General features: G+C 49.9%; 1 protein-coding gene across 1 annotated transcript; it reads left to right on the forward strand.

Moving 5' to 3' along the window:
- Positions 1 to 129: 129 nt before the first annotated feature.
- CACUL1 (CDK2 associated cullin domain 1) lies at positions 130 to 13,612 on the forward strand. Its single transcript, XM_075215557.1, has 9 exons — positions 130 to 363; positions 662 to 788; positions 1,378 to 1,480; positions 2,069 to 2,164; positions 4,405 to 4,507; positions 4,808 to 4,897; positions 5,839 to 5,977; positions 6,225 to 6,268; positions 6,448 to 13,612. Exons 1-9 carry the CDS (start codon positions 216 to 218, stop codon positions 6,480 to 6,482), a joined length of 885 nt encoding a protein of 294 aa, XP_075071658.1. The 5' UTR covers positions 130 to 215; the 3' UTR covers positions 6,483 to 13,612.
- Positions 13,613 to 14,220: the final 608 nt, after the last annotated feature.

Raw genomic sequence — 14,220 nt, forward strand, 5'->3', positions numbered from 1 at the left:
TATTGGGGGATATTGGCCCAGTAGGCGGGACCAGCGGTGGGCACGTGACGCGGACTACAGCTCCCGGCATGCAGCGCGTCGGGACCAGCGGCGGGCACGTGACGCGGACTACAGCTCCCGGCATGCAGCGGGGCTGGACCGGAAGTTCCGCCTGTCAGCTGGAGCCGGGCTGGGGATGGTTGGAGTCCGGGGAGAGCGGTGAGGGAGCCGGGGAGATGGAGGAGGAGATCATGGAGGAGGACCCCAACCACAACCACTGGGAGCTGCGCCCCGAGACCCCCCCGGACCCCCAAATCTGCCGGAGACCCCGAGACTGCGGAAATAAGAGTCTCCTGGGGATCAGCTCCAGCACCTCCAAATTCTGTGAGTGCTCCGGGGGCCCAGGGGGGGAGGGGGGACATCTCTCACACCCAGGGTATCTCCCTTTATTCTCAGTGTATACATGTATGTGGCCCTGGTGTCCTCCCTGTGGCTGCAGCTGGGGGAGGGAGTGACATCTGCTGCTGGTTACTCTCAGACCCAGGAGTACCTCCCTTTATTCCCAGTCCATGTAATTCCATGGTCTTCCCTCCGCTGCATTTTCTGACACCCCCTCACCTATCCCAGGGAGGACCCTTTACTCTGCCCCAGTCCCCAATGATGATCCACTTTTCTCTTCCAGTGATGAACGTGATCACAGTCGACGATTACAAGAGCACATACTGGCCCAAGCTGGAGAGCGCCATCGATCAACTGCTAACGCAGAGTCCTGGAGACTATATACCCATCTCGTATGAGCAGATATACAGGTGATACATTGACCCGCACCTGCCCCCCCTCCAGGGGCTGCATGTGGCATACACTGCCCCCCCCCCCCCAGGGGCTGCATGCGGGATACACTGCCCCCCCTCCAGGGGCTGCATGCGGGATACACTGCCCCCCCTCCAGGGGCTGCATGCGGGATACACTGCCCCCCCTCCAGGGGCTGCATGCGGGATACACTGCCCCCCCTCCAGGGGCTGCATGCGGGATACACTGTTCCCCCCCCCCTCCCAGGGGCTGCATGCGGGATACACTGCCCCCCCTCCCCCTGGGGCTGCATGCGGGATACACTGCCCCCCCCTCCCAGGGGCTGCATGTGGGATACACTGCCCCCCCCTCCCAGGGGCTGCATGCGGGATACACTGCCCCCCCCTCCCAGGGGCTGCATGCAGGATACACTGCCCCCCCTCCCAGGGGCTGCATGCGGGATACACTGTTCCCCCCCCTCCCCAGGGGTGGGATACACATTGTCCGTGTGGTTTATATACAGACATGTAAAAGGAAATGTGTGAAAAGGAAATCTTGTTATAGTTTTTAATATATAAATGATGATAATTTAGTCTTGTTTCATTTCAGCTGTGTGTATAAATGTGTGTGCCAGCAACACTCAGAGCAGATGTACAGCGATCTCATGTGCAAGATAACCCGTCATCTACAGAAAGTCTCTCTGGAGCTCCAGGTGAATATATCGCATACTCCTCTCACCTGTCCCCAAAGCATTTTTCCTAGTGACTGGATAGGCTGCAGTCTCAGTGATGTCACTGGCTATTAATGATTGGATAGGCTGCACTCTCAGTGATGTCACTGGCTCCTAGTGATTGGATAGGCTGCACCCTCAGTGATGTCACTGGCTCCTAGTGACTGGATAGGCTGCACTCTCAGTGATGTCACTGGCTCCTAGTGACTGGATAGGCTGCACTCTCAGTGATGTCACTGGCTCCTAGTGACTGGATAGGCTGCACTCTCAGTGATGTCACTGGCTCCTAGTGACTGGATAGGCTGCATTCTCAGTGATGTCACTGGCTCCTAGTGACTGGATAGGCTGCAGTCTCAGTGATGTCACTGGCTCCTAGTGACTGGATAGGCTGCAGTCTCTGTGATGTCACTGGCTCCTAATGATTGGATAGGCTACATTTTAGAGGGTGTATCTGTGTGTATATATTATGCTTCGCTGGTCACCCCACATGAGTCCAGTGTACAATATAGACATTAATTACATACACTGTGATCCTGTTTCAGAAACTTTACACCTTCCTGTTCGTTCCAGGCAAGTTCTCCTGAGCAGTATATTGAGAAGTTTAACGTCGCCCTGGGTCAGTATATGGGGGCACTGCACAGCATTGTCCCACTCTTTATCTATATGGTGAGTATTCTAATACACTGATGTACAGATTATAACGTTGTCTAACTGTATCCCCATTTAATGGTGACCCCTTGTTCTGTTATACAAAGGAGCTGCATCCCTCTCACTCACTATCATCCCTACTCGCTGCTGTTTCTGTAAGTGAGACGGTCACATGTGCATGTAACATGACATGCGTCCTGGTGAGTCTGTTCAGTAATATGATTCTACAGTCTCTGCTGACTGGGAGCAGCCATGACGATGACACTGAGTGGGCGGGGCTGTGTTCTATGTACAACAGTAAAATAAAGTCTACAATCTCCTACATTGCAACAGTGCTAGTTGGAGATTAAGCTTTTAGAAAAATATGGTAGTGTGTCATGAGCAACATCTGGATGAGCAGAACAATATATTTGGCTCCATTATAAATGGTTGTGGCCATCTTGGAGAGTTGGCATTTCAGGGTCTTTCCTGATTGACATGTCTCCACAATTTAGCCCCATTCACCCAGTTCTTCCTGTATTTCCGGGTGTGAAATCAGACATCCAGCGGCTGTATGTCTGGGTGTTATACGCGGTCCTGTGTGAGATCAGACATCCAGCGACTGTATGTCTGGGTGTTATACGCGGTCCTGTGTGAGATCAGACATCCAGCGGCTGTATGTCCGGGTGTTATACGCGGTCCTGTGTGAGATCAGACATCCAGCGGCTGTATGTCCGGGTGTTATACGCGGTCCTGTGTGAGATCAGACATCCAGCGGCTGTATGTCTGGGTGTTATACGCGGTCCTGTGTAAGATCAGACATCCAGCGGCTGTATGTCCGGGTGTTATACGCGGTCCTGTGTAAGATCAGACATCCAGCGGCTGTATGTCCAGGTGTTATACGGGGTCCTGTGTGAGATCAGACATCCAGCGGCTGTATGTCCGGGTGTTATACGCGGCCCTGTGTAAGATCAGACATCCAGCGGCTGTATGTCCGGGTGTTATACGCGGCCCTGTGTAAGATCAGACATCCAGCGGCTGTATGTCTGGGTGTTATACGCGGCCCTGTGTAAGATCAGACATCCAGCGGCTGTATGTCTGGGTGTTATACGCGGTCCTGTGTGAGATCAGACATCCAGCGGCTGTATGTCCGGGTGTTATACGCGGTCCTGTGTAAGATCAGACATCCAGCGGCTGTATGTCCGGGTGTTATACGCGGTCCTGTGTGAGATGAGACATCCAGCGGCTGTATGTCTGGGTGTTATACGCGGTCCTGTGTAAGATCAGACAATCCAGCGGCTGTATGTCCGGGTGTTATACGCGGTCCTGTGTGAGATCAGACATCCAGCGGCTGTATGTCCGGGTGTTATACGCGGTCCTGTGTGAGATCAGACATCCAGCGGCTGTATGTCCGGGTGTTATACGCGGTCCTGTGTAAGATCAGACATCCAGCGGCTGTATGTCTGGGTGTTATACGCGGTCCTGTGTGAGATCAGACATCCAGCGGCTGTATGTCTGGGTGTTATACGCGGCCCTGTGTAAGATCAGACATCCAGCGGCTGTATGTCTGGGTGTTATACGCGGTCCTGTGTGAGATCAGACATCCAGCGGCTGTATGTCCGGGTGTTATACGCGGTCCTGTGTGAGATGAGACATCCAGCGGCTGTATGTCTGGGTGTTATACGCGGTCCTGTGTGAGATCAGACAATCCAGCGGCTGTATGTCCGGGTGTTATACGCGGTCCTGTGTGAGATCAGACATCCAGCGGCTGTATGTCCGGGTGTTATACGCGGTCCTGTGTGAGATCAGACATCCAGCGGCTGTATGTCCGGGTGTTATACGCGGTCCTGTGTAAGATCAGACATCCAGCGGCTGTATGTCTGGGTGTTATACGCGGTCCTGTGTGAGATCAGACATCCAGCGGCTGTATGTCTGGGTGTTATACGCGGTCCTGTGTAAGATCAGACATCCAGCGGCTGTATGTCTGGGTGTTATACGCGGTCCTGTGTAAGATCAGACATCCAGCGGCTGTATGTCCGGGTGTTATACGCGGTCCTGTGTGAGATCAGACATCCAGCGGCTGTATGTCTGGGTGTTATACGCGGCCCTGTGTAAGATCAGACATCCAGCGGCTGTATGTCTGGGTGTTATACGCGGCCCTGTGTAAGATCAGACATCCAGCGGCTGTATGTCTGGGTGTTATACGCGGTCCTGTGTGAGATCAGACATCCAGCGGCTGTATATTCTCCTGGTGACCTCCTGTTTTGTTTACTTTCCAGAACAAGTTTTATATAGAGACCAAACTGAACAGGGACCTGAAAGATGACCTCATTCTGCTCTTCACCGAGCATGTGGCAGAGAAACACATCTACAGCCTGATGCGTGAGTAGATTGTGAGCTCTGTGGTACAGTTATAGATTGGGGGACATCTATGGACTCTGTGTGGCGGATTGTAGCAGCCAATTTGTCTAGCACAGTTGCTGTGGCTCATCTTTCCCAAAGTGTTTTCTTTATAATTCCATTTTGTGTATAGACCATAAAGGTTGATATTTATTAGTTCGGTACTGACGGAGGAGATTCCGGGCACGTTGTGTAGGAGGATGGGGGGTCCGTCTCGCCTCTGTGTTTAACCCTCTGAATGCTGGACAGAATTGTTATATCTTGTCTGTTTCCTTCATGCAGCTTTGTTACTAGAAGCTCAGTCTACACCGTTTCAGATCACTCCATCGACCATGGCGAGCATTGTGAAGGGCCTATACACCCTGAGGCCAGGTAACTGCACGCTTCTGTATGTAATGTCACATAATATAGACTGCCCGGGGATCAGACAGACGTTGATGGAATAGACATATTCGGCATTGTGTTCCTGTAATTACGACGTTATTGGCCGTTTTTTCTGTCTGCCGGAGACTCCGGTACAATCGAGAACATTTTGCTGAGTGTAGTGTGAGTGGACAGGGCAGGTGTGACGCTCTCCAGAACATTGACGTTTACACAGGTGCCAGAGCATGCCATTGGTGCACCTGACTGTGTTACACGTGTTGTATGTTCCCATTGTGTTACGTGCTAATCACCACATGCGGAGCAGAGAGGACTGTGAGTTATTGATTGTGCATCACAAGAGCCAATGCAGTGCCACCTTTCTATCTGGCAATCATTCATATGCTCCCTACTGACCTTTCCCAGAGTAGGGATCAGCCTTTATCACGCGGCTGCCGCCTCTCCCAGGGTAGGGATCAGCCTTTATCACGCGGCTGCCGCCTCTCCCGGGGTAGGGATCAGCCTTTATCACGCGGCTGCCACCTCTCCCGGGGTAGGGATCAGCCTTTATCACGCGGCTGCCACCTCTCCCGGGGTAGGGATCAGCCTTTATCACGCGGCTGCCGCCTCTCCCGGGGTAGGGATCAGCCTTTATCACGCGGCTGCCGCCTCTCCCGGGGTAGGGATCAGCCTTTATCACGCGGCTGCCGCCTCTCCCGGGGTAGGGATCAGCCTTTATCACGCGGCTGCCGCCTCTCCCGGGGTAGGGATCAGCCTTTATCACTCGGCTGCCGCCTCTCCCGGGGTAGGGATCAGCCTTTATCACTCGGCTGCCGCCTCTCCCGGGGTAGGGATCAGCCTTTATCACTCGGCTGCCGCCTCTCCCGGGGTAGGGATCAGCAGACTTCCCCCTGCACAGAGTGTCACTTATTCAAACTCTCTCCCACTTTCAGAATGGGTCCATCTCGCACCAACTCTCTTCTCCAAATTCATCCCCAACATTCTGCCGCCGGCGATGGAATCGGAGCTGCAGGATTATGCAGCGCAGGATCAGGAGCTCCAGCGGGAACTGATGCAGAATGGATTCAACAGGTCAGTGTGATTATATAATAGTAAGAGAACATGCAGGAAGCATTGCTGTATATGAGGATGGGAAGAGAGCTCTATACATGTAGTATTACAGTAATAGCCGTGCTGTGTTAGTGTGTGATAGAGACACAACTAAACACCATAGTGGAAAAATACTCTTACTAAAATACTTTTATTTATATTTTAATGGAATGAAAGAATGTTAATAAGGAATCTATTAATATAACTTACATTCTACTTTTCTTTTCAGAGGTGACCAATCGCGTAAAAGAGCCGGAGACGAGTTGTCCTACAGTAAGTCCAAAACAAGCTGCCTTTTTAAAGCTTAAACTCATTAGTTTAGACCAAAAGATAAATAATCAGTTACATATAAAGATGACTTTAAGAAAATGACTAGTGGGAGAGATTTGTGAATCTGCCCCTAGCCATTCGGGCACATCTTTCTCACTCTCTATAACCCCTGTGTTTTTCAGACGGCTCCTGCAGCGGCTCCCAAAGCTACAGATGAGATCCCAGCTCGTTGGCTGCTGCCTGACGCTGAGCTCTAGGATAATGTCACCACGTGGACTGAGGGCTGCGATTCCTCCTATCCCGCCAAATGCTCTCTGACGTGAACATTATTTATAACAGGAGTTTTCTCTTGGGTGTATATATACATAGAAATATATATATATTTTTGTTTTAAACAAAACTTGAACTTGCTGCTAAACAATGGTGATTGCTGAGAGATTCTGAACAGTGACAGCATCTGCTCCCGTCTCCTGCACTGGGTATTGCATCTTGTATATAGACATTGTGGTTCTGCAGCCTGTGTGCCGACCCCCTTCCCAATCTTCTTACCGGCTTCTCTCCGGCTAAAGGCCTCTTCCAGCTGCTCTGTCATTTGTATAAAAATTGTAAAAGGAAACTACCCAGTAGGTGTTTTTTATATGTCTATTATCCCCATATGTATATAAGAAGAGGAAGGACGGAGCATTGTGATATCCCAGCGTTACAGGAACACTCCTGGGTATCTATTATTAACCAAGTAAACACATAACATCACTGCTCTCAGTACAGCTACTGGGGGGCTGAAACCTGTGCCCATTAGTGTGGGTGCAACTACCAGGTTTACAGCCACTGAAATAGGTACAAAGATAATGGTGGAGTGTAGTCAATGGGCAGAGAGCCCACCGGGGAGGTGCGCAGTGTAGCTGGTGAGTAAAAGTTATAGGTAATGAGACCAGGAGCGAAGAGGGCCCTGCTCACCAGAGCTTACAATCTAAAGGGAAAGAAACAGACCAGACAGCGAAGAAGCTTTGGGCAAGGTAGGATGTGAACCATGAAAGGACGTTATCAGAAAGGCCAATGGTGTGAAGGGTGTAGAGTAGGAGAGGGTGATCAATGGTATCAATGGCCGTAGACAGGTCCAGAAGGATAAGCAGGGAGAAGTAGCCCCTGGATTTGGCTGAGAAGATCATTAGTGACGATGATCAAGGAGTTTGTGCGGAGTTGAGGGGACGGAGCCAGGGTGGAGAGGATAAAGGAGGGAGTTGTCAGAGAGCTGATGAGACCTTTGTAGAAAAACCGCTCAAGTATTTTGGAGGCAAAAGAGAGAAGAGAAACTGGGAGGTAGTGAAAGAGTGAGCTGGGGGTCAAGATTTTGTCTTATTTTTAAGACTGGGTGAGACAATACCAGATTTAAAGGATGAGGGGAATATTCCAGTGGAGAGGTTCAGATTGAAGAGGAGCAAGAGGGAGGGAGGGAGTGAGGGAGGTGAGGGGTTGGGATCCAGGGGACAGGTTGAGGGTTTAGAGGATAATTTAAGAGAATGGAGCATAAGAGGTGGTGGCTGAAGGGAGAGGATGGAGTTTTAGTGGTGGCAGAAGAGTGATGGTGTTATGGTCACCATTGCGGCATAAACTTGTAGAACAAGGGGTAGAGGTCTTCACCTTTAGCAGCCGCCTATCCTGTAGAGACAGGTTATGCTCACAGGTACTCGGAGTAGTACAAGTTTATGCTTACACGGTGGCGTACAGGAGGTAATGCACAGAGCAGGATAGGCCAGAGATCTGTGGACTGGACAGCGCACCGGTGGAGATGTCAGATACCAGCAGGGTCAGGGACACAGGCAATGATTCAGTGTCGGGTACAGGCAGAAGGTCAGGGTCCAAGGCTATGGTTCAGAGTCTGGGTACAAGCAGAAGGTCAGGGTCACAGGCTATGGTTCAGAGTCCGGGTACAAGCAGAAGGTCAGGGTCACAGGCTATGGTTCAGAGTCCGCGTACAGGCAGAAGGTCAGGGTCACAGGCTATGGTTCAGAGTCCGGGTACAGGCAGAAGGTCATACACGTGAAAGCAATCCAAGGTTTAAACGCCAATCAAACACAGGAGCAGGTAGCAGTACTGAGGCAGAACGCTATAACCAGCAGTGAGGCCCAGTCATCACTGCTTTAAATAGTACAGATGACCAATCAGAGCAAGAGCCCTGCCAGTGCTCCAGCAGTAGTATAATTAAGTGCAAAGCCAATGGCAAGGCAGAGCGCCAGCAGATACCTAACTAATCGGCCATAATTGGCTGATGCTGCACAGCCCAGCGGGCACGCGCCCGGCAAAAGCAGGACCAAGAGAGTCGCGGCGGCTGACAGTACCTCCCCCCCTTTGAAGAGGGGTCAAGGAACACTGACATCCAGGTGTAGTAGGATATCTCTTAAAAAAATTCCTTAATCGAGTCTCCTAGTGTGGAGATGCTTCTGTGGTATCCAACTTCGCTCCTCTGGGCCGTAACCCTTCCAATGGACTAAGAACTGGACCTGACCTTGAACTTTTCTTGAGTCCAGAATTCTTTCCACGATGAACTCATGGTCGCCATTCACGAGCAGAGGCTGTGGCCTGTTACAAGAAGGTTGATTGAGCTTGCTAGGAGCAACAGCCTTTTTCAGAAGGAGCAGTGGAAGGTGCAGAGAATTTTTAAAGAAGGTGGTAGTTTAAGTCTGAAAACCACTGGGTTCACTTTTCCTGCAGGGTTGCCTCAATTTTATGTTTCGTCTAGGCAACCATACACGATCTCCCACTTTTAATAAACACGGCACACGATGACGATCAACGAAGGATTTAGAGAGAAGCTTGATGTAGAGCAGAATGCACCTTTTTCCAGACGGACTTTAACCAGGATGTTAAAGTAGGTGTCCCAGAATCGCCAACGGTAACAGCAGAAGAGAAAGAGTTAGCTTTCGGGTGGAGCCCGAGATTGCAGAAGAACGGAGATGTAGGTGTTGCAGTATGGCAAGAATTGTTATAAGCAAACTCCAGCCAAGGTAAGAGAGAGGATCAGTTATCATGGAACTTTGAAACATAGATACACAGGAATTGTTCCAGGGATTGGTTGGTTCTTTCCGTATGGCCATTTGATTGAGGGTGGTAAGTTGAGGACAAACTGAGTATGATTCCAAGGGAATTGCAAAAGGACCTCTGGTCCGAGACGATGTCTTTCGGAAGGCCGTGGAGACGGAAGATATGAGTAATGAACAAGGTGGCCAAGCTTCTGGCATCTGGCAGTTTGGGTAAGGGTACAAAGTGTGCCATTTTGCTGAATCGATCAACGACTACCCAAATGGTGTTATGACCTGAGGACAATGGAAGGTCGACAATAAATTCCATGGAAAGATGGGTCCAAGGCCTGATTGGAGTTGGCAAGGGTAGCAGTTGACCAGGAGGACGGTTTCTAGAAGATTTGTTTCTGGCACATTTTGGGCAAGCGCGGACGTACCCCTCTACATCGGAAGACAAGGTGGGCCACAAAAGCCAGCAGGAAAGTATTAAAGTCCTATGGATTCCAGGATGACCTGAGCCATTGTCGTGGCATTCAATGAGAACAGGCTTTCTCAGATGAACCGTGACAAATAATTTATTTGCGGGTGTCTGAGCTGGAGCAATCTTCTGGAAGTGGCAGCGTGTGGCCCCAAGATCCTGGGTTAAACCGATATGAATAGAGCTCGAGGGAATAATAGGTTGCGGGTCAGGAGGCTGAGGATGGCATGCCATAAAACTTTGAGACAGAGTCAGCCTTGCTATTCTTTGATCCTGGACGGTAAGTGATGATAAAGTTAAACTGGATGAAAAACAAAGCCCAGCGGGCCTGCCGGGGATTTAGAGTTTTGGTGGTCTGAATATACTGAAGGTTCTTGTGGTAGTGAAGATTGTTATAACTTGAGCTGCACCTTCCAACCAATGCCGCCACTCTTCGAGGGCCCACTTGACTGCCAACAATTCACGATTCCCAACATCATAATTAATCTCAGCAGGCGAGAATCTCCTGGACAGATATGCACACGGATGCAATTTCTTGCTTTGTGGGCCCATTTGAGAGAGAATAGCGTGTCTGCGCCCTGCGCCACATCTGAGGCATCCACTTCCACAATGAACGGGAGCTCAGGGTCTGGGTGCCCAAGAATGGGTGTGGATGTGAAAGCGGCTTTAAGGGCAGAAAAGCTCGCCAATGCCTCCGTAGACCAATTAGCTGTGTCTGCGCCCTTCCGGGTGAGTGCAGCGATGGGAGCCACCAGGGAAGAAAATGAGCGTATGAACCTTTGATAGTAGTTGGTTGTGAGGTAATGAGGTGACTGTGGACTATACTTTTCTAGCCCTCTGGTTCGCCCATATGTGTCAGTCATATATAAGCTTGTGTATATTCTGTTTTGAAGTAACTGCAGCCTGTATAGTTAGCATGCAGACCAGGCCATTGTTTCAGTCTAGGCAAAAGGGTTATTGTCCACCAGTCCTGTATGAATGTACATCACACCAGGGGGTTTCCTGTCATCCTTCAGCTGTGGGTCTGTGTGTGAGAGCATAAGAACAGGCCCAGAGACAGAGCTCTATGTTTAATGGCAGAGGACTGCATTGTGTATTTAAATGTAAAGGAGTCTGGATACTGATCTCTGTTTAAACAAACATTCCTCTATAGACACATAACAATACCTGTCCTTATTATATCAGGAGCTAATCATCTGTTATCGCCTTGCATGTATGTTTACTTGTGAAAAGGTAACCATAGAAAAAGGACCAATCAGGCTGATCCTGCAATTACTGATGAGGTCATTTCTGGGCTTAAAAGACGGCTAAAGAAGACAGCAAATTGGGCATTCACTTAAGAGTGATAGCTCAGGTCAGGCTGGCGTTGATCTGTATTAAGCTCTGCCCCTGACAGGAAAGGGACAATCGGTCCCTTGAGTAAGGCCGTGCCCTGATCTACCTCTCCAGGTCTTGGGGAGCTGTGTGTCCGCCGAAAGCGGAGTGATTTAAGGCCACTAAGTTTGCTGGTAGGCCTAAAGGAGAGAGACAGTTCCTGAAAGTAACAAGGATATGGGTGAGGTGTTTTCATAATACCCTGTATGTTGTCTGTGCCAGACTGTAGTGTAGTGATATTTGTTGCAAGTTATTATTATTTACTTCTGTTGTTGCTGTTTTGTGCTACCATTTTGTTAAATAAACTTATTTGTGTTATTTTCGGATATTTGCCTGGGTGATGTTGAGCCTTGGATAGGTACCGGGTAGGCCAGCTGTGCAGCCCAGAAGGTTACGTTAAACCGGTATCCTCACATTGGTGAAGCCAAGGAACCTTTGAATTGCTTTGAGGTTTGTAGGGAGAACCCAGTCCTGGATTGCTTGGAGTTTACTGGGGTCCATGGAGGAACCGGATGAAGCAATAATATATACTAAGAAAGCCACTCTGGAGACCTCAAACTCGCACTTCTCCAATTTTGCGTAAAAGTGATGTTGGCGCAACTTCTACAGAACTTCTCGAACCTGTTGGCGATGCTGAGACAAGGACTGAGAGTAAATTAAAATATCATCCAAGTAGACCACCACGGATTTTCCTAGAAATTTACGCAAGACGTCATTGATGAAATCCTGGAAGACTGCCAGGGGGCATTGCACAATCCAAATGGCATCACCAGATACTCCTAATTCCCGGAGTGAGTATTAAAGGCCATTTTCCACTCGTCTCCCTGTCTGATGCGAATAAGATTATAAGCACCCCTGGAGGTCGATCTTAGAGAAAATGGTGGCTGACTTAAGCTGGTCAAATACAACAGAAATCAATGGCAGTAAGTGTTTTTGACTGATTTTATTCAGGCTGCGGTAGTCGATGCAGCGTCTCAAACTCCCATCCCTTTTGGTCAGAAAGAAACATCCAGCTCCTACTGGGAATTTGGAGGGATGGATAAATCCTTTCTTCAGATTCTGCTCCATGTACTGCTCCATGGCTTGAGTCTCTGGGACAGACAAAGAGTACAGACGCCCTTTGTGCAATTTTGAAGCGGGTACAATGTCAATAGCACAGTCATAGTTCTGATGAGGCGGGAGAAAGTCGGCCTTCTGTTTACAGAACACATCACTGAAGTCCTGGTAGGGTGCAGGTAGCAATTCTTTACTGGGCCGAAGAGTCCTAAGAGAGGTAGGGTCAAGCATGTGGAAGATCACTTTGGACTCCAACGGATGATCTCCCCCTTTTTCCAATCAATAGTGTGATTATGACTTTGCAGCCAAGGATTCCCCAGAATCAATGGAGCAGAGGGACAGGTGGTCAGGAAGAAAGAGACCTCCTCAGTATGGAGAGCTCCTACAGACAAATGAACCAATGGAGTTTTGGCAGGTATTCTGCCCCCAAACAAGGTGGTTCCATCGAGACCACAGGCGGTAATGCTCGATCCCAGTCTGACTTCAGGAAAACCAAGCGTCTTAGCCAGGTGGATGTCCAGAAAGTTACCTGCCGCACCGCTGTCGAAGACTGTCGCCTCCACGGACTGATCGCGGAAGACTAGATGTGCAGCGACCAACAACAAATTTTCTGAAGAGATTATTTGAAGACCTAAGCGCACCTCTTCAGCAGCGCTTAGGTTTAGGCGTTTCCCGAGTTCCTATGACAGGAACGAACTAGGTGGCACGATTGGCCACAATACAAACAGATAGCTAGTGAGCGTCGTCCGGAACGCTCCTTAGGAGGCAGACAGTAAGCGCCCAACTGCATGGATTCAGGGGAGTCCAGAAAAGTAAAACCAGACCTGGGTGGTGAGCAAGGAGGTATAGATAACTTTTTCAGCTTTCCTCTCTCTGATTTGGCGATCAATCTTGATTACAAGTTGCATCAAATCTTCAAGCGAGGTAGGTGCAGGACACTGAACTAAGGAGTCCTTGATTTGCTCTGTAAGGCCCAAGCGGAACTGACTCCACAGCGCCGGATCATTCCACTCACTATCAGTTGACCATCACCGGAATTCTTCACAATACTCCTCAGCAGAACGACGTCCTTGTCTTAATGCCTGGAAATGGGACTCAGCTGAGGCCACTCTGTCTGGGCCGTCGCATAGCAGACCCAAGGACTGGAAGAAGGCATCCTCGGTTTGTAAGGATGGACTTGTTGGCGGAAGGGAGAAGGCCCAGCACTGGGGATCGCCCAGGAGTAGAGAGATTACAATTCCGACACTCTGCTGTTCAGAGCCAGAGGAGTGTGGTCTCGGGCGAAAGTATAACCTGCAACTCTCCTTTAAAGTTGCGGAAGGCAGGTCTGTTTCCAGAGAATCGATCAGGCAAGTTCAGTTTTGGCTCCAAAAAGACGCCAGAGAAGGCCTGCTAAGGCTGCGGGTTTCTGGAGGACTCTATTTGTACTGACAAATGGTGAAATAAGCCCTGTACAACTTGTGATAGAGCCTGGATCTGATTGGGCTGGAGAAAGGTTCGGGTCGCTGTTGTCCATGTCAGAATTACCCCCAATCTTCACTGGTCGGTTATAATGTTATGGTCACCAGTGCGGCATAAACTTGTAGAACAAGCGGTAGAGGTCTTCACCTTTAGCAGCCGCCTTTCCCGTAGAGACTGGTTATGCGCATAGGTACTTGGATGCCCCCAGGACTTATGCTCAGAGTAGTACAAGATTATGCTTACACGATGGCGAACAGGTACAGGAGGTAATGCACAGAGCAGGATAGGCCAGAGATCTGCAGACTGGACCGGAGATGTCGGAAGTGACGCCCCGGTCATCATAGCGACGGCCGGGACGCCACAAGCAGGACCAAAAGAGTCGTGGTGGTGCCCATGGCCGCCGTGACTGCTGGCAATGAGTGATTTGTTAGTGGGAAGAGATGAGAAGGGTAGAGACCTTGTAGAATCTGGATATTTCATATCAGAAATTGTACTCTTGTCCTTGAAGTTGGAAGCAAGATCCTGGGCAGTAATGTGGTCGGAGGGGTTGGTGCGGGAGGATTGAG

Source organism: Mixophyes fleayi, chromosome 6 (assembly GCF_038048845.1).
Source record: "Mixophyes fleayi isolate aMixFle1 chromosome 6, aMixFle1.hap1, whole genome shotgun sequence".
In the NCBI taxonomy this organism is placed as follows: domain Eukaryota; kingdom Metazoa; phylum Chordata; class Amphibia; order Anura; family Limnodynastidae; genus Mixophyes; species Mixophyes fleayi.

Bases quoted from the DNA above. Each gene is read 5' to 3' on its own strand.
- CACUL1 (XM_075215557.1), top strand. From the start codon at position 216: ATGGAGGAGGAGATCATGGAGGAGGACCCCAACCACAACCACTGGGAG. The intron at 1,481-2,068 runs GTGAATATATCG...TGTTCGTTCCAG, and splicing joins AAGTCTCTCTGGAGCTCCAG to GCAAGTTCTCCTGAGCAGTA. The intron at 2,165-4,404 runs GTGAGTATTCTA...TTTACTTTCCAG, and splicing joins TCCCACTCTTTATCTATATG to AACAAGTTTTATATAGAGAC.